This window comes from Nilaparvata lugens, chromosome 2 (assembly GCF_014356525.2).
Source record: "Nilaparvata lugens isolate BPH chromosome 2, ASM1435652v1, whole genome shotgun sequence".
Classification (NCBI taxonomy): Eukaryota; Metazoa; Arthropoda; class Insecta; order Hemiptera; family Delphacidae; genus Nilaparvata; species Nilaparvata lugens.
This window is the reverse complement of record NC_052505.1, coordinates 52,331,095-52,356,200: the sequence shown is the minus strand read 5'-3', so window position 1 is coordinate 52,356,200 and position 25,106 is coordinate 52,331,095. Positions and strand designations below refer to the sequence as shown.

The 25,106-nt window shown below is 33.0% G+C and overlaps 1 protein-coding gene across 9 annotated transcripts in view; it reads left to right on the top strand.

The window, feature by feature from the left end:
- The window catches only part of LOC111052018 (gonadotropin-releasing hormone II receptor), a 352,206-nt gene that overhangs the window by 246,725 nt on the left and 80,375 nt on the right, over nt 1–25,106 (top strand). For all 9 annotated transcript variants that reach the window (XM_039421483.1, XM_039421485.1, XM_039421479.1 and 6 more), the window contains 2 exons: nt 17,914–18,062; nt 20,896–21,004. In XM_039421483.1, coding sequence (XP_039277417.1) covers nt 17,914–18,062; nt 20,896–21,004 — 258 coding nt within the window. The remainder of the gene's footprint in view (nt 1–17,913; nt 18,063–20,895; nt 21,005–25,106) is intronic.

The following is a 25,106-nucleotide window of genomic DNA, read 5'->3' as shown; positions in this document are numbered from 1 at the left end:
ATATACTAAAAATAAGAGAGGCCCCAGGACTGAACCCTGAGGGACTCCACAATTGCTGTTTACAACCAATTCACTATTAATACCATTTATACTAACACATTGGCTCCTATTCTCTAAATAAGATTTAAACCACTTTAAGGGGATTCCACGAACCCCAGACATGAACAACTTATTTATCAATATATCATGATCAACAGTGTCAAAAGCTTTTTTAATATCAAGGAAGAGCCCTGAAACTTTCATCTTACCACGAGTATTCAAATTATTATAAATATTTGTCATAAAGTGATTCAGCGCAATTTCAGTACTAAAACCCTGTTGAAAGCCGAATTGGCCACTGTAGAAGAATTTGTTAACATTGAAAAAATCTACAATTCTCTTCTTACTAGTTTCTCTAGTATTTTAGAAAAAACTGAAAGCAAAGATACTGGCCTGTAATTGGCAATATCAGTTTTTGAACCTTTTTTATAGTTAGGCACAACTTTGGCTATTTTCAAGGCATCAGGGAATACTCCACAAGAAATACTACTATTGAAAATGTCACAAAGAACGGGAATAATTGATGTAGACACTATTTTTAATAACCTACCACTAAATCCATCCATGCCTGGAGACTTGCCATTCTTTAAACTCTGAATTAACTTATCAATTTCATCAAAATGAAAAGGCTCAAGGAATATTGAATTGTAATAATTTTTTATTTTAAATTTATTCCTTAACAGTTGCTTATTTTCATCAGATAAAGGTTTCACCGAAGAAGTTACTTCAACCGCTGCTTTAGCAAAATAATTATTGAACTCCTTAGCTACAGTCTGATCTTCTCTAACAATTGTACCTCCTATCTGTAAACTAATTGTTTGTTTTCTTGACGCTTGACCACACAATTTATTGATTTCTTTCCATTGTTGCTGGATAGGTAAGACATTGAGATGAGAAAAATACCTATGTTTTTGTTCATTTATCCACACAACTAACTTTTTCTTAAATTTCAAATAATCTGATTTTAATTTATTGTCATTTGGATTTCTGGACATTTTTTTGTAAAGCTTATCACGATTTTTTATAGCAGCACACAACCCTTCAGTCATCCAAGGTTTCAATTTCTTATCATGGCTGGTTAAATTTACAAGAATAGTGTACTTTGACTGTTTTAAGTAATTATTCAAAACACCAATAAATGTATTGAATTTAAAGTTAACATCATTAGAAAAATATACCGAACTCCAGTCATGATGCATTAATAAGCTGTTTAATTTATCATAATCTATTATTGATTTCTCCGTTGAAGACAATCTGAAATTTTCACAACTACTTTTAGATAAGGAAACGGCTACAGCTCTGTGATCAGTAATCTGAGATTCAATTACTGCACTTGATACAGCTCTTTATTTAAGGCTGATCTAAAAAATATATGATCCAAACAAGATGAACTATCATTCAATAAGCGAGTATCCATGTCTATAAGACACTCATACCCATTGCTAAACAACATTTCTAAGTATTTTAAAGTTTTAATATCACCAATTCTGCTTATATCAATATTAATGTCACCTATTATAAAACAATTTGCAGCTTGGTAGCCCTCCAACAATTCATTAAGACTATCAAGAAAATTCTCTATTTGTACACCATGCCATCTGTAAATACCAAGAATACTAAAACAATAGTTAAACATGCGACATTCAAGTATACAGAATCAGCACCGATGATATTTGCTGTAATTTCAGAGCACGTTATACCCGCTTCAGTTGCAACAAATATTATAATACCAGAAGCTCTTGTGAAATCAGCACCAGCATGATATCTATCATACCCTTCAATGTTATACATAGCTGCATCATTTTCAGATTGAGTCCATGTTTCAGATAAAACTATAATATCCGGTCTTTTATTCCAACAATTCAAGTATGTGATAAAGGAGTCAAAATTACGGTTCATACTACGAATATTTTGGTGTATTATAGTAAGATTATTATTACCAGTAAGAAAACAATTGTTAACATCATCTACACTCTCAAAAAACTTCACATTAGCCCCCATAAAAGAATGATAAGATTGACATACAATTTAGTAAGTTGTGACAGAAAAACAATAATTTTTTTATTCCCACATGCAACATTCACACTACATTCATACCTCATAATAAATGATATTTTAGACGAAATGCAGAAACAGATTGGGTACATCTACAATAGGTACTGAATCTGAATAATAATGCACAAAGCAGGAGACTCCTCAAAGAAACTTTTAAAAAAATCACATATAATGTGAAACACCAATATTGCCTTTATCACATGATTCACCGTTCATAATTAATGTTAACGTTTTCAATTTAATCAATTAAACAAAATCAATAATAATAGAATTGAAATGAATTAATTCATCAACGTATTGTAAAAACGTCTTAGTTTATGATAAAATAGAATGAATATATTGAAAATTAACTGCAATTAACTTAATTATTCTTGTTCCACTCACATAGCATTCAAAACGTGTATCAGTTAATAAGCAAATTGGCATAATAATCAAATTGGCATAATAATCAAATATCAAGCAAGCAAAATTATTGAAATCATAATAAGAATAGAAAAAATAAAATAGAATAAATAATATAAAAAACATTAGACGGCAATTTGCACTCTCTACATGCCCACATAGCCTAGTATGACAAAAATAGATCAATCAATAAAAATTTATCTTTTAGTAACTAACTTATTGAAGTCCTCAATTCTTGAAATGTGTACACTTTTGGAAAGATCATCAGCTTTGACGAATACATTGCCATTTTTGAACCACACATATTTCAAATGACCTTGTTTTTGAAGTTCCTTTCCTTTGTTGAAGATACTCTTGCAGAACGGAGACATAGTTTCATTAATGTAGATTACACGAGCATCATTCGACCACCCAATATCACTGGCTAATATTCTTCCCTTTTTACCCTTGCATTGTAGGAACTTTTGTTTGTCTATGTTCTTAACAAATCTAACAATGATAGGAGGTGCCATCTCACGATTTTTACCGGACAACCTATGACAGTTAGAAATCATGTCCTTATTGAAATCAAAGTTCATGAACGAAGATATGCTTTTCAGGATATCAAAATGTTCTCATTGTCCTGTACTGGTACTCCAACAATATTAATGCAGTCTTTTCGTGAGTACTGTTGCAAACCTGCAATTTCACTATTGGCCCTATCTAGTTCATTTCGCAACTTTGCAATTTCACTTTTTGCCGAAGCTAAATCCTCAATACACGAATCGATTTTAACCCCTTGTCCAGTAATTGTTTTTTTATTGTCGCTGATACGTCCAAAACAGTTTTCAATTGAATTGATAATATCTTTCTGTTCCTTTTTAATTGCATCAATATCACTTTTAATTTCATCAACGTCGCTTTTAATCGCCTTCAGTTCGTCGATAATGAAGTCCAGTTTCCGATCCAGTCTCTGCGCCACGTTATCATCGAGTTGGTCGTTATCTGGGAAGGCCGGTTGATTGACGTTATCGCTAGCTGCTGCTTCGTCTCTTGAACCCTTCCTTTTAGGCGGCATGTTTAATATTGCACAACGAAATTAATAGCACCACGCAATACTAAATTCGCAAATTACTCAGGAACGGACCACTCTTATCAAAAACCGATTTCACACATCTATCACCTATCTACTACCCGACTACTATGCCAAAACTCATAACAAAGTGCTCACATTTACCGGTCGAAACAAACAAAAATTGAGGAGCTCCGAACAGCGTGACTTTCTATCTCAGCATTACTGAACAACTGAAATAATATTATAGCTTGCATGAAAACCTGGCATGACATTTTATAATATATTGAATCAGTCAGCTGTGTTTGAGCTGCTACAAAACATCTGATCAATAGTAAACAAAAGTGTAACCTCCAAAAATTCAATGAGCAATTTATAAATGACCTGTACTCAATTTGCAAAATAATTATAATTTATTTATTGAATAATTCTCTGGAAAAAATGTGTAGTACAGAACGGTACTCTTATCTTACACTCAGCTGTTGATAAGAAAGCCTTATCGCTCAGATGCTAACTATTCGTTTGGCAGATCTTTCATTCTATAAGGGTAATTACAATTTCCCTAGCTAATTCTCTCCTTCCATAAGATTTATTCAAAAGATTCATCACAATATATATATATATATATATATATAATATATATAATATATATATATATAATCTACTTTGAAGATAGGATTAATTAGACTATAGATATTATTATTCATAATCAATAAGCTGACAAGTGGATATTCCTCCGATATCACTATAAATATTAGATATCATCTATTCTAAAGATAAGATTAATCAGACTATAGATATTATCCCCAATCAATCAGCTGAAAAGTGGATTACACAGATGGCTAGAGTGAGACAAGAGAAATGCACCGTTTTATATAGCATGCGCTTTGTATTCAATCGTACTTCATAGCCACTGTCTCATGGTCTCATATACAGCGCAAGTTCGAGCGTGTATAGGGCATTCCTATTGCTTTCTCTCTCGTATAAAAATGAGTCTTTCTCAATTTGAATAGGCTAATAATAATTATTGTACCTGATAAATTAAAAATTCAGTTAAAAAATAACTGATAATTCTGAATGAAAGAAATTGGAGATTAAAGAAATGTTTATGATGTTAAATATTTCTACAACTAAAATAGATGTTGATTTATAAGTTGAATTATTTTTATGATGATAAATATTGTCCATAGAAATAATAAAATAAAAAAAATAAATAATAAAAATAAACTAATTAGTTAATAAAAAGAATTAAATGAGCTAAATAATGCTGGAGGAATTATAATATTTTTGATTAAAACAAATTATCGAATATTTGAGGTATATTTTAATCAGATGGAAAGATTATCACGGAAATGGATGAATACAAATTCAAACGTGAACTGAGTTCGTTAACATTTCAAACATGTGACATTAGATACTTGTGGATGAGAAAACTGACATGTTTTTTCACCATGCCACGTGCTAAGAATGCGGACCACTCTTGCGGAAAATGTGATACATATTGCGTAAATGTGAATTATTCTTGAGTAGAACTACCATTCGTCAAAAAAATGTAAGCTCAATCACGAGTCATGACATCATCTCCAACAACAATATTCAAATGAGAGGTTTAATTCTGAAAATCGACATTCTTCTCAATAGTACTTAGTATGAGTCCTGTGATTGGTTTTATCACATACATCAACGTACAATTCTAAACTAACATTTATAAACTGACAAATTTTATGTAAATCTGTTGATGCGTATGGCCTAGAATCAGGACCTCCTAGAATACCGGACCTGAGCATACAAACAAGATGGCCGCCGCAGTTGGTTGACTAACTTACTGCCATCAGCTAGGTTTCAGCTCTCTCTAATAACTCATTACTGTTCAAAATTATTTCTGAGAATTTAAATCAGGTTCTTATTAAAGAAGTACTTATTTGATAGGGTAACTAGACTATATTTATTATCATGCACATAAAATTCAAGTGCATTCTCTTGCATGTGAATTCACATGCACATAGCTTATAATTATCTTTACTGTACGTATTTTATTCTAGCCTAAGAATTCAATGTTCTCTATTTTCGCGACTTTGTTTGCTTGGGCAACTGATTATTATTCTTCATGTTGCAGTAATTGTTAAGAAATATATTGCCCAATACCTTTACACATGATTTAATTGTGTTGTAAAAAGGCTGATGACTTTGAATTGGAAAAATTGTAGGGAAGGACCATCACATAATTTTACTTTTCTTCTTGGAGCAGTCACATAAGAACCATCATCACACAAAAACTTGTCTTCTTCAATAATATCTGATGCTCTAAAATGATTGATATACACATCCGAATTGTTAGTGACTTTATTTATAATCTTTCCTACGGATACACCTTGTCCACTTTTTCCTCAGCACTTTATCTTTGGGAAAAAGTAATAATATTGTCACTAAGAGGGTTCTTCTATAATAGTTCGATTTACACCCAGGGACAACACAATTTCTAGGCACGTTCAATAACTGTTCATACTCATTGTAGCATGTTGTTGTATAAAGCTAAATGTTGAGTTGCGGATAATGAACAAAAAAATCTACGGTTGAATTTTATAAAATTATTGTTGATTAAAACACATTGAACACCGAATACACTTCAAATACTCAACACTCACTATACATTTTGAATTCTTAAATCTTTACTATTCACAATTTGAATTCATTCAACACTTACTTAACACTTTAACACTCTGAATACTGGAAAAACTAATTTGAATCTCTATTACATCTTAAATAATCAATTATAGAATGATAATTGATCAATCATAAAACTCGCAAATATCGCATTTGTAAACAAACTTTTCTTAACTTGTCACGTTATTTCTTTCAATAACGAGTTGCCCTGCTTGGCTGCAGTCAGTAGAGCATGAATAACAGAATATATAACCCTTATTGTGGTTCTTAGAATAATAATAATACCAATTTCTTACTGGCTCGCCCAGGAGCTCCCGCAGTTCTCTGCTCTTGCCGGTTACTGACGTCGGCTGCTCCAACAATCCACAATTTCTGCGACTGATTTGTCGAATTCCGCAAATACAGATGCGAGAATTTGCGCTGCTGCAACTTAATGCTATAATTTGGAGATTCTTCAAATCGTATTTAATGATACTGGATAATTCATATAAATCTCTGGAACGTATAATTTCCAAAGATTTGATAATCAATGCTGTATATCGCTGTCTCAACCAACTTACTCGGTGAAGAATATAGTCGGATGGTAATCTTAATAATATTTCAATACTGGTAACTAAATAAATTATAATGAGATTGGTCATGCATGGAGATAGGGAAATAAATAGAGGATACACCATCAGAATTGGTATAAATATATTACACAAAATATCAACGAATAAACAAATATATATAGAGCAACGAGTATGAAAATTAAAATAAGAACAAATATATATATCAAAAAATATCACAGAGTAGCTCACTTATTAGGTTTTTTGCTTTTAGCACGAAAAAATTACCATGTGCTTCTTAAATCATCAATCCTATGCATCTAGACTATGCCGCTCAGTTATCGACTTGCTGTTGCTTATCGAATAAAATCTCATATACCTTCTTTTCAAATCAATATAAATAATTAATAAATAAATTATGAATCTCAAATATATTAATATTTATTTCTCAGGGCTAAAGGTCCGGCCTCTGATGGGAATTAGATAAATCAATTTATCCAGTGAACATGAGCTTCATTTATATCTTTTTAATTTACTAATAAAATTAATGATCGAGTGAGCATATATATTATAAAATCAAAATTTAATAAATATTTCATCTGTGCATACTTAGACATGTAAATCTGATATATAGTTCTTAATTAGTGAAATCTTTTTTGTACATCTCAAGACTTGCGAAAGTTTGATATTAATTTCAATATTTGTATAACCTTTCGACGAGCTAGCTTTTTAAGTATTGTTTCACTCGAAGCAGTGAGGGCGCCCTAGATAAATATATTTCTTGTTAACTGTAACTCACGTGCCGAAATTCACAAGATGATGATGTCGATCCGAATTTTCTTTTGTCTTGGGTTTTCTGGTGGCTGAAGTCGTCCTCTCCAAGGGAATAAATAAATATCTGAATGACTTACGCCTTAACACAGCATCACTAAGTCTTATGAAAATTAATTATTGAATTCAAACTTGAATCTTTCAAATGTACAATTACTAACAAAAAAGGAACTTGTGCTCTATAAAAATTAGTGGCATTCCATGGTGACATCTGGCAAGCAAGTGGGCTCTGATCTACCCCTATTCTCTACAATCATACTTCTGTATTCCAAATTTGCATATTATTTAAATATTCAACTACTACGCCATTATATAATCAAATAGTCTGTGTCAATCTGCTAGGCTATTACCTATATCTTATGTGTTATATTTTATAATTACTCAGATTACATCCAGTACATGAGCGGAGTAGTGATAACTTATAAATTCTTATCATTTATTTAAATTTGGAGGGTTATTTTTGAATCGACTCGTTATTACCGCCAATCAGCCACTGCAATTTGATTGGCTCATCTAAAAATTACAAATGTATCCATGCGTCTGATGGAATATACGTACTTCCTTAATTTTTTTTATTTATTTTATGTATTTTGTACGTGCTCATTTTACACAATAAATTGTTTTAAGTTTATTAAGTTGTTTTTCCATTTACAATAACATGCCATCTGGTTACCAAATCCTCTGGTTGAATGCTATTTGTTTACAACAAAAATTTGCCAAAGCCCAAAGGTGTCTGGCTAAATTTCAAATTATAAGGCTTGATCGATTATTTAGGTTGCCAACCAGTAAGTATTATTGCCTAACCTTAAAATTTCATTATTTTATATAATTCAATAAATAGCAAATCAAATTCTTTTCTATTTGGCTGTTCGAATTGTAGCCAGGATACCCGTTATTATCTAATCTCTCACTTATTGATATCGCACCCGGCGATAACAGAGCAGCTGTTTGCTAGAGACCTATAAAATCTTTTCATTAAGCGATTTTGCTTGCTATTCAAGATAATCTGTTATAAACTACATCTAAATACTAAAAACTGATGACAGAATATCAGTGTCAGCTGAGTTGAGACTACACCATATATCGGCGCCATTTTACCTAGATTTTCATACAGGCGCAGGTCCGGTATTAAGGAGGTCCTGCTAGAATGCGAGACACATTCAAACATACATAAGGATAAAAGCGAATCCTGTTGAGTCAAAACGTAGATCCACTACGGTCGGTCAAAAAAATAAAATTAAATTAAAAAGAATAAATTTTCTTCTGTCTCAATATTTCTAATAGCATTTTTATCGTGGTCCAATGAATTTTCAATGTATTACATTTTCAAAACCATGAATTAAGACATATTGCAGGTAAAACCTGGAAGTTCTGAGCAATATATTTTTGCCTTAGGTGAATCAAAATTGCCTGGAAGGGTTTTACATTCTCCTACAATATTCATTGGATATTTTTTGACTCCTATATCGTCGTGCTCCTTCAAGGAATTAATCTGGTAATGCACTATTCTTATGTTAAGTACAATATTTTTTGCAATTGCCATCCATTCGACGGTTCCAAGATGGAGGTTCTCATCAATTTCGATGGCTTCTGAGTCTATTTTTGGATGGATTCTCCTCACGCAGTTCCTTCTTTGTTTGTTCCTAATGACTTATGTATTCCATTTGTGACCAATGGCTTCTCTCTTATAATCGTAGTGGTCTTGTGACGAACCAAAGTCAAGTATTTAGTATGTAATAAACATTGTTTATATTTTGAATTGTGTGAACATTATTCAACTTATACATGAGTCAAGTCCCTTAGGATCCATCAATGGCTAGCATGGTGTGTTATGTAATAGATTTATAATAAATTCTAGTATGTGGAAAGTGTTTATCTTTTGAAATAAACTTCTGAAACTACATGAAAATGTCCATATACTTTGAATGAAATCATTTCGTTACATATTCAATTTTTCGCTCAACTTTGTCTTCATTGATAGTAACATTTTCCAGAAGTATGAAAGGTATAGAAGAGCTAGAGCTCAATCCTTAGCATATTTCCCAATAATTGGATCAATGGAAAGAAATTCATCTGATTTGAAAATAATATTTTCTGAGGAAAATGCTTCACGAGAGCTCAATGGTTTTCAAGTTTATTCTTGGATAGAATTTTTCTCACTCAGTTTCGTCTTACAAAGAAAAACACTTAGTTTGAAGTGGCAAAGAGCAGTACAATATTTCTTGGCGTTTCAACATCTTTACGGGGGTTGATTTCCCACTTAGCAGCGGTCTTGTCTTTTTTTAAGGGTGAGTTCACCACAACACTTCTTCAAATTGCCTTTTCTCTACTCAACGGACTTAAACTGCGACAAACGGTAACAAACGTATCAGTGTGAGTTCACGGAGACGGTTTAGTGAAGAAAACAATCCAATTTTCTCAATATGTTTTGTGAAGTTATAAATACACCGTGTCCCATGAAGAGGTTTACACTTTTGATTTTATATTACGTGCCGATTCATAAACCGAACTTTTTTAAATTTTACACAGTTTACAAAGTAGGTTCTGAAAAAATATTCTGGGAAAATTTCTGCTCCCTAACCTTCGTAGAAACAAAATGACGGCATATTAAAAATTTCACCAATTCGCTTCCTATAAAAACTACTTTCATGAGTTATCTGATTTGTTCTCAACGTTGCGGTAGTCTTGGCTCATTTGATGGTACCAGAAATGGATCAAGCAATCTTCCAACAAGATGATACTTCACGCCACTTCACCTCATTTCGCAAATCATGTCAATTACTAAATGACCGTTGGACCGATTCTGCATTGCTTCAACGTTTGAATGAAAAAATCATGATTGTATGATATTATTTCTGAAAAAGGAGAAGATCAATACAATCCAGTGTTATTTCTTCATTCTGTTACTAGAGGAACAGGAGTATTCTTTTATCAGATAAGATTCATATTTCTAACAAATTGTTGTTCATTCTATGGTAGCACTCACGAAATGCATTCAATTCAAGGAAATTGCAGGTATGAATCACCAAATTTATCTTCTGTACGAATTCTATTCAGTTTTCCAATATCTAAACGCTAGGATAATGCTTGTACCCATGTTATCCATTTTGTTTTTTCTTTGATAATTTTTCCGCTTGTTCATGGCATTGTATGAAGTAATATATTGCCTTGGTATCAACCAGTAATCATGATATCTAGAAAAATTCTCTTCCAAATCTATCGATACTCGATGTTTTCTCATTTTTTTCAATCATAATCTACAGATTGAAGGTGTGAGTTTCAAAGTGATTTAGCTCGACAACATAATTTTATCTACAGATGAATATTATCTTTTCATTTATATAACATGTTTATAATTCTGATTCCATTGGAACCAAGTTATAATAGTACTTCAGTATTATTCTTCTTCTATTTATTATAAGATCTCATTCCATTCTGTCAAGTTATTTGTCTTTCAAGTTTATTCTAGCCATTCTCTCTTATTCTACGAAACACATACTAGGGTGTAATATAAACTACAGCACAATAGTTTTTTATTCCAAACGTAAAATTTTCTGAATAGACCTATAGTTTCACTCTCATGTAATATTGCTGAAGGTGCACCAGTTGTCCTAGGAGTGATTGTATGATTTTGAATCAGTGGTTAATTTCATCATCAATTCCCATCGCACTCTATCAATGTATTTATGATTGTAGTCAAGTCTAATTGACTTTAGTTAGGAACTAGTTTAATTAGGAAATTGTTCATATCGGGAACATTTTCAGAAATTGTTGAAGCCCTATTGAAATTCACAACGTATTGTATGTATTTTGGATGAAAACAAAGCTTAGCTATTGAGTCATGGAGAAGAAGAAGAGTGTTCATAGCTGTAGGTATTGTATAGCATATACAGGTATCTCAAAATGAATAGAGTTAATTAACAGCCCGATAGCTCGAGTAATCATCAGTACTGTACATAATAAATTATGCGACTGCCTCTCTCACGTTGCATGGTGATAACTCATTGTGAGAGTGGAGAGAGAGAACGAGTACAATAGAATAGAATAAAATAGAATCGCTGCCTTTATTTTTTACCTAGGAGGGCAGAGTTAGGAGAGTGAGAGGGAGGAAATTATGCCTTTCAAAGTGTAATCGCTATATGATCATAATGGTTCTTTATAATCATAAAAAGTGTGGAGGGAGAGTGAGAGGAGAGTGAGAGCGGAGTAGGAGAGTGAGAGGGAGGAAATTATGCCTTTCAAAGTGTAATCGCTATATGATCATAATGGTTCTCCATAATCATAAAAAGTGCATTGTGATAACACTATAGAACACGGTTGAACCATATTGTCATTCATTAGAACTATCTAACAAAGCATACTTATCATTTTCTTAGTGAAAAGTAGCACATAATGAATGCGAAATGAGTTGCAGAGGTGACACGTAAGAAGTGCTACTGAACTAATGCTAAAAACCTTAAACTCGATAACCAAAGTATTCATTGTTCCCTTCTTAAACTGATAGACAATTACTCGTTTTTCACATCGAATTCCAGAATTATCATAAAGTACAAAGTATTGTTTATAAAGTACAAAGTATTGTTTCGAGAAAAACAATTATCACTATTATTACTATTGCTACTATATTTTATGCAATCATGAATCAGCATGAATGATCATGACATAATACGCTGCAGCTTAATGAGTTCCTTGCCCCCAACACCACCTATTATCCTGCATCTCCTCAATCCTCAATCAGTCTCTTACCCGCTTGATAAAAATATAAGTATATTATATCACATATATAAGTATTATATCCGATATACGTTGATATAATAAAAATAAAATGATGCCACTGATATAATTCGCTCTCAAGAAATTATACAAATTTACTCTCATTTTCCGGAGTTAGCGTATGACTTTCAATGGTGGGGAGACCCAAGTAGTGGTGGTAGTTCCGCCTCGCCGTATATAGTCCAAAGTTCCCGAACGGGAAACATTGTGAAACCGGACACTAAGGCTAAAGTGAGACAATACTTTAAATGTACATTTTTCACTTATTACAAATAAAGTTAATTTCTCAGAGTAGAAGATTGAATCTTCTGGAATACATCCTGATTTGTATGTACTACAATGTCATTTTCAATGCAATGTGATGTGTAGGTGGTTAGAACGAGTCTACGTATTTATAAAAAAAACGTGCAGGCCCAGGTGGCCTTTTCTAGAACAGAAGTGCCAATATCTCATGTTTCAACTCTACAGTGTCTGCAATTGACAGATTGCAACCGTTCTCAAAACTGATTGTGTCAGGATGTGGGTAGAATACTTCTATTGATCACTGACGGCCTTCAACACTTTTTTCAGTTGGGCTACACTTGTTACATCTCTAGTAATAATTCTACTCCTACTTCTTGAATATTATATTTCTAACATTTTGTGTGTATTCGTTATTGATGTTGAATTGGTTATGGCATTTTCACCCCTTGGCAAAGTACCGTCTGGGTGAGATCGGATACATTGATAATATTCTTATTCTATCAACTGTTCCACAAGCTGATGCAAAAACTGGTCCCAGCAACAGGTTGCTAGATGAAACAGTCAGAGTTGTTCAGAGTTGACTCGATGCAAACATTTTGTTCATGTTGGGTTGATTCTCTTTTATTATTAGAACAGCATATAGAAAGATGTTTGAGTCTTATAAGGTATTCTATTTCGACTTACATGGATAAGAATATTTTTTATAAAGATATGACCCATTGTTTCAGCCCTCTCCCATTATAGAGGGTTATTTTCCACACATCCACATGATAAAAGGGTACTCCATTATTGTACTGAAACACTTTATTACTAAATTATACTTGCGGTTTTCTGCATTATGCGGTTTTCCCATATTCAAATGTTGACGAAGTATCTCCTAGTGTTCTCTTCGAATTCCACTGATGGGACGCTGCTCCAGAGTCGTGGTGAAGATCAGAGTTCCCGATGTACCAGGGAGCATTGAAACAACCATCTCCTGAGTACTTTATCCTGCAAGCGCTGGATGATATCAAAATTGGATGGTCAGGTGCAGCCCTAGAGTTGAATTCCGTAGTCTCACACTGGTTTGAGAATCTGCTTGTAGAAAAGCAATATGTTATGGAATAGTTTGACACTTCCATATCCCCGAATTGGGTAGCCATTCTTGAATTTGATACAAAGTTGTCTTCACATACTCCTCCCATGAGCCTGGCATCCAGCAACGTGCCTAAATACTTTGCAGTGTGGAAGAAGGGTACAATATTCCGATTGATTATCAAGGATTCATATTGATTTTCTTGTTTTGAAACATGAACTGACTTCACTTAATTCGATTTTATAAGCCAGATCTATGTCCTAACATTGACTGTTGACTGCCATCTGCAATGTCTCTGTAGAGTTTTCAACAGTTTCACCAATTGATGAAACATCTGTGTCATCAGGAAAAGCTGCTACTGTTACTTTTCCGGGTTGATGTATATCTAATGTTTGGAGAAGGTACAGGGAGGTACCCAAAACCTTTCCTTGACGAACTGAATAATGAATCTGAATTTCATTTGAATTCTAAAATGTTGGTTGTATATTTCAGGGTCAAATTTTATAGGAATTGATGATGTGAAGAAGCTGTAATATATTTCTATCAAGAGCTAGGAAGGGAACAGCTTTGTGGCAAGGCTCGTTGTCCCTTTTCTGATCATGTATATGATTTGTATATTACGGAAAGTGAAATAATTGAACAAATAAACTCCATCTTGGATTTCTCTGAAAAAAGGAAAAGCATCATCGTGTTTATTCTGGAATAACAGTCTTGAAGATATGATTCCAGTATCAGTTCACTGGAACAAAGTTATATATATATATATATATATATATATATATATATATATTATATATATATATATAAATTAAAACAGGAGACACAAGACATAAATAGATTGAAAACACTTGAAAGCTTACATTAGGAATAGGGAAATTTTCGGAGACTGAGTCTCCTTCCTCAACACACATATATATATATATATATTAGGCCTACTTAAACTTGAATCATGAATTAATACTGGAAACAATCTGAATTTCCCATTGCTTCTGACTTTCAACTTTCATTGCATTGCACCCTGCAGATAAATACCATGCTGTTTCGCCATTTTGGCATATCAACTGAAAACTTATATCATAGTGTTACCACCTTAAACTGTCAGCATTGATTGAACAGAAATTATGATACTTATGAGGAATGCTGACTTCTTAAAGTGAATCTCACAATAGCTTGAACCCACAATTCAGAGAGTCATTGCCACCATTCTGAATTCATTCAGAGTCTCGTCTGTAACAACCACAAACAATAATTATTCTTGTCGCTTGAAACAAAACTTAATTGTTAAGTAGAACAAGAAGCTTGCCGGCTCACATTTTGAAGCGTTATTATTTGTCTGAGCTTATTAAAATAGATTGTAACAATAAACGAGAAGACAAACTGGATGAATAAGATTCAACGGCGGAGGTTGGAGGTTACTTTGATTCGGAATTAAACACGGCGCTAATATTTGTTCAACTTTGTACCGTACTTCGCTTTGTGTCAATTCCATTGTTACTCATAATACAACGTGACACAAATTTCACGAATCTCAGTCAACTTGGTAGCAGCCTTGGTGCTTGGTCCAAGGCTGGTGTGATGTTGTAGACGAGCAATTGTTACTCAATCCACCCTAGTAAAATAACACTATTACAAAGTGACAAACTCATGCAATTGAAAGACCTGTCAAGCTCTAGTGAACTTTCAAACCATATTCTTGTTTTTTCCAATTCAGCTAATGCTGACTGATTGAAGAGGAACTCACTTCACACAGTTGAACGATTTTCAAAATAGAATTTCAAGGCCAAGTTGTTTCAATATGTAGTAACTATTGATTTTTATAATATTAAGACTTGACTATGTATTTGATTACTAATATCAATAGAATTGACTATCGATTGAATTGACTGTCTTGTGAATGAACTGATCACTTTGGGAATAACTAAATTTGATGGATGCAGTTGGTGGTTATTTTACTGTTGAATCTGCATCCAGAGCATCATGTGGTGTAGTCCAAGCATCTGCTTGGGGAAACAAGTCTCGCGGGAGATATGTGGTTGGTAGTTACTTCGATTGGATCGTGCTTGTACTCTGGGAATAGAACAGTTTGGTGATAAGGGGCATTCCCTGAAGTCATCGCGATCAAAATTCAATTACGGCTTGGGAAATGCCAGCTCGCTATTGGCTGACGGCATCTGTTGACGATCCCAACAAACAAGGCTTTCCATTTTCACTCGCAGATTTTGTCAATTATTATTCACTGGAAAATTGAATTTATAGTTACACAACCAATTTATCTTGCCACGCCAACAAAGGGCGGGGATACAAATGCTTTCTGGCTTCAACCAGACTTTGAAGGGTGGATTGAATCATCCAATTAATCACGGAAATAAATAGTCTTGCTAACCAATGCAATCAATTTCCTGTTCGAAAGATGATTTTGCGACTAAAAACGGTTTGCATTCTCACCTATCCGTGTATCACTATCAGTAAACGAGTCCGTTAGGCTAGTTTCACACTCATTCGGTTCGTCTCGTTTTTGACAAATTCCGATAAGTGTGAAACGGTAATTCGGTTTGAATTCGGTACCGAATAGAAACCGCATAAAACCGAACGCCCACTTGACTCTAATAAATTCCATCAGGTTTCAATTCGTTGCTAGCGAGAGGCTACTTTCACACACTTTCGGTTCGGTTCGGTTCGTTTCGTTTTCGGCGAATTCCTATAAGTGTGAAACGATGAATTCGGTACCGAATAGCAACCGCATAGCACCGAACGCCCCCTCGACACGAATAGGTTTCATCATATTCGAATTCGTTGCTAGGGAAACTGGAAAAACAAAGTCTTTTACACACGCTTGCCTTCTTTGTTTTTATTTTAACCTGATATCGTGATTATCTGTTTCAAAATTTTCCAATTCAAAATCATATGGTCAATTTATTCATTTCTGTTAGTTCACAGGGACGTTTTTTTTCTCAATGAATAGTCTGCTAAAAAAATATGGAAGATATAAATTAAAACTCAGCGAGAATTTTTATTTTATTTTTTTTCACGGATATTACATGATTTCATCAATGGAGAGAAGAGATGAAGTTTATATATCATGTGTCAAAACAAGGAACAAATTTTCAATTTAAAAAAATAATCTCTCTGAACATCCAAAATTAACACAATCAAAAAGTAACTATTCAAATAATTCACAATTTTCAATTAACTTTGAAATTTTGTTGTTCAAGAAATAACATCTTACAATTTAACACCAGCTGTTATATTTAAATATACCAGCATAAACTGTGAAAATCCAAACACGGCTGTGTTTGAGAAGAAAATAGCTAATTAGAACCGTACGAATTAAAACCTGACATGTATGAAAGCCTCATTCGTTTTCGGTAACGAACCGAACCGAACCGAAAACGAACCGAATCGAATGAAACCGAAAGCGTGTGAAGCTAGCCTAACAGTGAGAATGTTATTACTAAAAGTTCAAGTGAGAGTATTTTCATAATCGCTCGCCTCACTGAGAAGGAATAGTCTCGTTATAATTATCTCCTTGGAATGATAGTTTCTCTGTAGCCCACCAGTCACTGACTCTGATACTGGTATGTGAGAATCCGCCTCTACCAAGTGAAATGAGAGAGCAATATTCCTTATCGTCTATGATGAATATCATGGAATACGATTATGAAATATCTATTCTAACAGTCCCCTGCTATAATTAATTAATTAATATTGAAGAGATTATCTCTTACAGTTTTCCGTATCTATTAAAATGGATTCAATTCAATTCATTGGATCAATCAACAGATAATTGGCATAAATACTCCGTATTCAGGAATGGACAACCGAGAGCCATTACTTTGTGTGTTTCGTAAACAATGAAAATAACATTAATTGTGATTATGATATCTTCCGTAGTTGTGTTTCTTTGTTTCATAGTTTAATGTATATTTTTCCTATGAATAAAAGTTTTAACCTATCTATTTTTATGTATACACACATCTTCATAGCATAGATGACAAAGCGATAACAATATGTTACTCCTGCTGGTGAACAAGTGATTTTCACTTCATGCACGTGGTTTCATATTGATACCTTATGCGTTTGTCTTTCGAGTAAATAAAAGAGTTTACCAGGTTGAGGAACATGTAATTGCAAAATTTTGTGGAGGAAATCAATTTGAATGCAATTGAATTTTAAATCAGGTTTTGAGACATTTGACATGAATGTGACAATGTGTGATGTTGTTGATGTTGCAGGTGACGTTCTTGCTGATGCCGTTGGAGATAGCGTGGTCTGCGACAGTGATGTGGTGGGCTGGCGACGCTTGGTGTCGCGTCACAGCTTTCTTTCGCACCTTCGGTCTCTTCCAGTCCTCCTTCGTCCTTGTCTGCATCAGTATCGATAGGTGAATGATCAATCATTTAATTGAATCGATGCACACGCATAATTTTTTTGCTTCCATACCGACACACAATACATTATAAAAATGAAAGAACCATTTTTCTTATTCAAATGACTAGAGCTTTCAAATGATCAAGTAAATCTTGAAAATGAGTTCATGAAACTTGAAAGAGCTCAAATCCAGTAATTAAACATAATGCTCCTTTCATCTGAATAATTGGCTGCTCAGAAGTGGAGAATTATTATTTGTATAACATCGCAGTTTTGAATGGATCAAGGAGACATCATCTTCAAATCAAAATTATATTTATTATATTTTATCAAGCACATAATCAATTATATACTATTGATAATAAATTAGGAATTTAACTCTCACAACAGTACTCTAAATTATGATCTCATCAATTGATTAGTTCTAAGCAATTTCGAATGAATCGTTTGTTTGCATTGATTGCACGAAAAATCCTTGTTCTGTATGTATGTGCGAGCTTGCATTCAATCATCTTCATTTTATCTTTATTACATTATACAAATCATTCTCCTTACTAACACCTTCTCCTAATAAATCTTAAAATATATCAAGTTATTAATTGAATAATCTTATTTACAACACTTTGTATCTGACTCCTATTCGCGTACAAAGTCCAGTAACATACTTTACTTTTTGTGAGTAGGTAGTATCTTGTTCACTTGTAACTTGTCGTTATATACTTTTGTGAATGAATATTTTGTAGGAATTTGGAGTGAATAAATTTGATTTGATTTGATAATAATGAACGAATTTGCCTGTTTTCAAATGTAAATTTGAACCCAGTCAGTTATTACACGTATGAATTATGTTGATCGTGACATTGCCAAATTTGAGAGATTCAAGGATTTACATGAATGACGAATAAGGGTACCTTATAAGGGTATCTGAAAAACGATATTCGTATATAGTCTCCGCATTATCAGAAGTTTTATAAATCTTCTCTCAAGGAAGGGAGTTTTTATAAATCATTTCCTTTTTTTCCATTGGACTTGGATTCGTGCATGGAATATGAAAACTTCACTTAGCACAGTATTTTGAACCGGGTTTCTGGCTTTATACATAGTGTATCCATTAATTCAGTTTCAGATATCCATAAAATGGATTAATAACTCTAATAATTCTATCAAAAATCAACAAAAGCTTCCCCTAAGTCATGTCGCAAATTGAAACGCCACGCAACATGCGACCCGAGTCTGCTAGATGAGTTGTTAATATAATAGTTATACAAATTAATACCATATTATGCATATCTCTCTGTATGATCATCATATTATGATGTTCACATTGTAGTCCACTCAATACAGATATGAAAAAAGGGGTGTTCTTGTAAAAATATACTGTGGTTCTGATTTTCTAATACAGTATAATTTTTGTTTTTTGTTTGGATACATGGAAAAAGTTCAGAACCAATTTTTTTCATGCACATTTTTTTTGCTAAGTACAAATTGCCTGAAAACAACGAGTTTTTTACCCTTTTCCTGTTTTTAGTTATTTCCACAAATCATTCTTACAGTTCCTTCATATAATAACATTTCGAATAATATGTTATGCTCCGAACTCTCATATATTTGTGGAAGAATTGAAATTTCATGGAATTACCGTTTCCAATATTGAATATATATCTTCCGATTGTCTTTATTCATATGTATGATTGAAAATACCTCTGGGCGTAATAAATGGTGTGCTTTACAACTTAAGACCAGATTGACCTCTCCATATCAGTCATATTTTCAAGTACACTTGATTACAAATTTTCTTGTACTAAAAACCTCTTGGTTTCCATGGAACCACCTGTTGCTGGTGCTTCTGTAACATGAATGAAAAAGTAAGAATCATAATACATCATTTTGAAGGTCATGAACCTAGCTAAAACTTTTACTGGAAATATTTTTCCGATAAAGCGTAAATTCGTATCAATATGACAAGCCCGAGGTTTGAGTTTGATATTGTGATCAATTGAAAGTTTTCTTGTGTGAACGTATTCATATTATCCACATTCAAAGTCATCAATCTGGTATAATAAACAAAATCATCACAAATAATCAAAATTGAACAAAGTTAAATTCAGTACATTATTTGTAAATCAGATCGATAATCTTAGAGAGATGTTTAATGAATAATATATATTTTTATGTACTTTATGAAATCTTGATTAAAATTATAGTTATCGCACAAACTTCCTCTTGTCAACAAAAATCAGTAATTGTATAGGCTGCTTGTATCAGATCTATTCAAAATCAATATTGTTGAATTTCATTGTTTCCTTTATCCTACTATCGATTCAATTGTCATTGTTGAATTTTTGCTGTTCAAGGATAGTATACAGAATACAGACAGATACTATATACTATCCTTGTGTGCTGCCAGCTTCAATTGCGTGTTTATTACTTCTATATTCATTAGACTATCGATTTTTATTGCTCTTGCTTTGCTTTTTCGAATTTGTGCTGTTAGATTATTTTGTATGTATATTACTTTTCTATTTACGATTGCCTTGTTATTTTATATCATTCACATTAATAATTATTGTTAAACGGAAATCCAAATTAAATGCTGTAAATCACCCCGAAGACTTCTGCTACAGCAAATATTGACAAGAGGGTAAACAGCTAGATGGAAATTCGCTGAGCGCTACTACACAAAAAAAATGTGTCAGCCCGGGAATCGAACCCAGTACCTCCTAATTGCCGGTCAGGAATGCTTTATTTGTCAGGAATTATTCACATTATTGTACTTGAGTTGAAAACTGGTGTAACCATTTGGAATTGAATGAATAATAATAATTGATCAATTTCGACATTGACAGGTATTTTGCAGTGCTGAAGCCGATGAATCATCTATCAGATGTGGACAGAAGAGGCAAGATAATGCTCAGCTGTGCTTGGATTGGCTCAGTCTTGTGCAGTCTACCGCAGGTAATAATCAACTATTTATATCCTATTATACTAGTAGTTCTGAGAACAGTAGATCTCACGCAGTATTCTCATCCACAGGTACCTGATTGAAACTATAGACCTTATGGAAATACAGCAATAGACTGGCTTCTCCATACATCTGTGTAATCACTTACAGTCAGCTGATTTATGATGAATAATTCTATAGTCTGATTTTTACTCTGATATTGGCGTATGAAAGAGGCTCCTTTTCCCATTTATATTATCCTTGAAATGCAAAATTTCCAAAAACCTTGTATATACGTCGACGCGCAATTAATAAAGGAACATACCTGTCAAATTTAATGAAAATCTATTACCGCGTTTCGCCGTAAATGCGCAACATATAAACATCTAAACATTCAAACATTTAAACATTCAAACATTTAAACATTCAAACATTCTGAATGAAAAAGACTAAGAAATTGTCAAAAAACCACTGATTTATTGATAATTAGAAAGACCGGTTTCGGTTATTACACCATTGTCAATCTCTGATAAACTAAAACTAAATACAAGAGCAGCAGAATTTATACTCTTGTATTTAGCTATTTATAATCTTGTATTTAGTTTTAGTTTATCAGAGATTGACAATGGTGTAATAACCGAAACCGGTCTTTCTAATTATCAATAAATCAGTGGTTTTTTGACAATTTCTTAGTCTTATTCTTCAATATGAATAATTACCACAATATCAACTTCACAACTACACAAAAAGGGAAAAATTTAAACATTCAAACATTTAATCATTAAGAGAAATGCCAGACCGTCGACTTGAATCTTAGACCTCACTTCGCTCGGTTAATTAAGCGAGCAATTTCTGTATATATTTATATAATATTGGTTATTTATATGATTATTCATGTCCAACGGATCTCGAGAACGGCTCTAACGATTTTCACGAAATTTGAAATATAGTAGGTTTATGATATGAAAATTCGATTCCACTAGGTCTCATCCCTGGGAAAACTCGCTGAACCACATTAAAAAGATAATTCATCCTTGGAAAAACAGCTGAGACTTTCGTCGTCTGTGGATAATGGAAGTGAGTGAGCGAGTGCGTCTGTGGAAAATCAAAATATCTCATCCCCGAAATTCATAAGCTGACGTATAGCCAGCTGTAAAATATAACTTGGCCTAAAGATGAAGAAACCTTAAGGATTTGAAAGGTGATTCAATATGAATAATTACCACAATATCAACTTCACAACTACACAAAAAGGGAAAAATTTAAACATTCAAACATTTAAACATTAAGAGAAATGCCAGACCGTCGACTTGAATCTTAGACCTCACTTCGCTCGGTTAATTAAGCGAGCAATTTCTGTATATATTTATATAATATTGGTTATTTATATGATTATTCATGTCCAACGGATCTCGAGAACGGCTCTAACGATTTTCACGAAATTTGAAATATAGTAGGTTTATGATATAAAAATTCGATTCCACTAGGTCTCATCCCTGGGAAAACTCGCTGAACCACATTAAAAAGATAATTCATCCTTGGAAAAACAGCTGAGACTTTCGTCGTCTGTGGATAATGGAAGTGAGTGAGCGAGTGCGTCTGTGGAAAATCAAAATATCTCATCCCCGAAATTCATAAGCTGACGTATAGCCAGCTGTAAAATATAACTTGGCCTAAAAGATGAAGAAACCTTAAGGATTTGAAAGGTGAAATTATTCATAATTGATAAAAAAAAATATATTTTTAATAAAAAACATATTTTTGCAATGTTTCCAAATTCATCAAAAAAGTTAAATTTCCTTTTAATCCTTCAACCCTAAAACGTTTTTAGCTGATGCACTCAGCTGCTGGGGGGCTCTAAGCCTTCCCATCAGCTTATTTTACGAGAAATTTTATTTTGGAATTTCAATCAGAATAATCTGATTTGTTGACATTAGGCCTATATGATCATACTAAATCAGAGTATATCATCATTTTCAAAGTTAATCATTATTTCACAGTTTTAAGTGATGAGTGAGTGTTATTTTGTTATTCAATTTAGTTTGTAAACAATCTAAATTAGAACTTTTTTGTTTTCAAATGTTTGGACTCAAAATTGGATCGGAATTCAAGTGTAAGGAGCACAACCCACTTTTGGACTATATAAAGTGTATAAATCGAAATTCGGGAAAGATACAATTTTGGGCTTTGCCTGTTAGTCCTTCCCCAATCATTTTTTCTGTAAATAATTTTGTTCTGTTTATCAATAAATGAATAACGAGCGAAGCTCGGTGCCCCGATATATTATACAATAAATAAAAACATATTGAAATTAATCGTATCAATATGCTAGCTTATATGGCTGCAGATAGCCCATTGTAAACTTTCATTCCATCTTCGTTGATAACTGAAATAGAAATGGCTTGAAAGCTAAACGTATTGGTTATTGGTCTCATTAGTGTCATCAGTGATTGATTGATTAATACTATTTAATGTCTCCCACGTGATCTATGATTATTCAATTTTCTCTATAATATAATTATATTCATCCCACATTAATATTATAAATTTGATACCAGCAGAGTAGCAAAGCCAGTACCGAAGTGCAGGAACAGACCTTTCAATTTCGAATGTAATATTGATTGTTATTTTATGATGAAGACGATGTGGTATGCTAAATAAATACTGTGAATAAATGAGAAAATGTTTCAGACAAAAGAGTGAAAACAAAATTATTGAAAAAAAAGAAATGCTGCATCCACCCTTACAGAGGAAATAATGAAAGCTATTTAATTAGGAAAACAAGAAAAACATCACAAAGTACAAGAAACAAATTATTATGCCACTCAGTGTCTTCAATCTTGCGAGCTCAACGGGTTATTATGAGTTTTTTCTTGATTGCTAAATCATCCGACTTATCGATATTGAATCTGAATCATTATGCGAGATTCTTAGGAAATGGATGATGAATCAATCTATGAGATAGATGATGAATCAATCTATGAAAGTAGCATCTGTATGAATTATGAAAGCAGATGGAAAAACTGTGAGCTTATATTGTACTCCTATTACAAACAAGTTCAATGAACCACAAGTTGCAGTATAGCATGATTATCTCAATTCTGAACGAGTAGCATAGTTTATTACTCAAATAAATACTATAGTTACACTATTATTGTACGTATAAAATAAGTTGAGACTTTGCTCTCCATCCGAAGAAATCACAGTGTTGCCAAATCGTGTAAAATTTCAAATTTCCGATTTAACGTCAGAATTGGATGTAGAATATCATCTCCGATAACCCAGTGGTGCTAAAAAATTTCAAGGTTGAAGGATTTAAAGGAAATTTAACTTTTTTGATGAAATTTGAAACATTGCGAGAATTTGGTGAGACTTACTTCTCAGTAAGTCTCAACTTATTTTATACAGAGAATAGTATGCTCATGCACTAGCGGAATTAATATCATCATTTTTTAATCGTCACACATAAAATGAAATTCAAATGACTTAATTACATAAGCAAACATCGACATGAATATGAATATGAACTTCGTTGATGGGTTGGTTATATTGATGATAATAAACTAAGACAAGAGCGAAAACTGCTCTCGATTATTTTTAATGTTTGTGTCTTATCAATAATGCAGAAACATAAATAAATAAATTGCATGTCCACATGGGCTCATAGACTGTCAAGAATGCTGTGGGTCACATTCTTTCTTGCATCCAAGTATCTGGAACAGATACAAATGAGGGTAAGAATTTGTTTCTGCCGACTTATCCAAGCGGTCAAGCGGAAATGTCATAAATATATCTGTAAAGCCTCACCAAAGGGACGTTGAGTATTTTCCAGACTCTTACATTCTTTGTTCGCTAGCGGTTTTTCGAAGTGAATGAGGAAAAATATCATAGTATGGCAGAGGATACCACATTGTCTCCAGTAATTGATTAGAGCTTTTGCAACTCAAAACTTTCGAAGAAATTGAACTTGGTAATATAATGTGTTCTGAAAATTCATTTAGCTTTTTTCTGTATGGGAATCGATATTTATCTTCCAGTATGAGCTATTGCGATCACGAGCGACCTGTATGTAACTCATTGTAAAGCTCATTGCACAATTGTACTAATCAATGAACT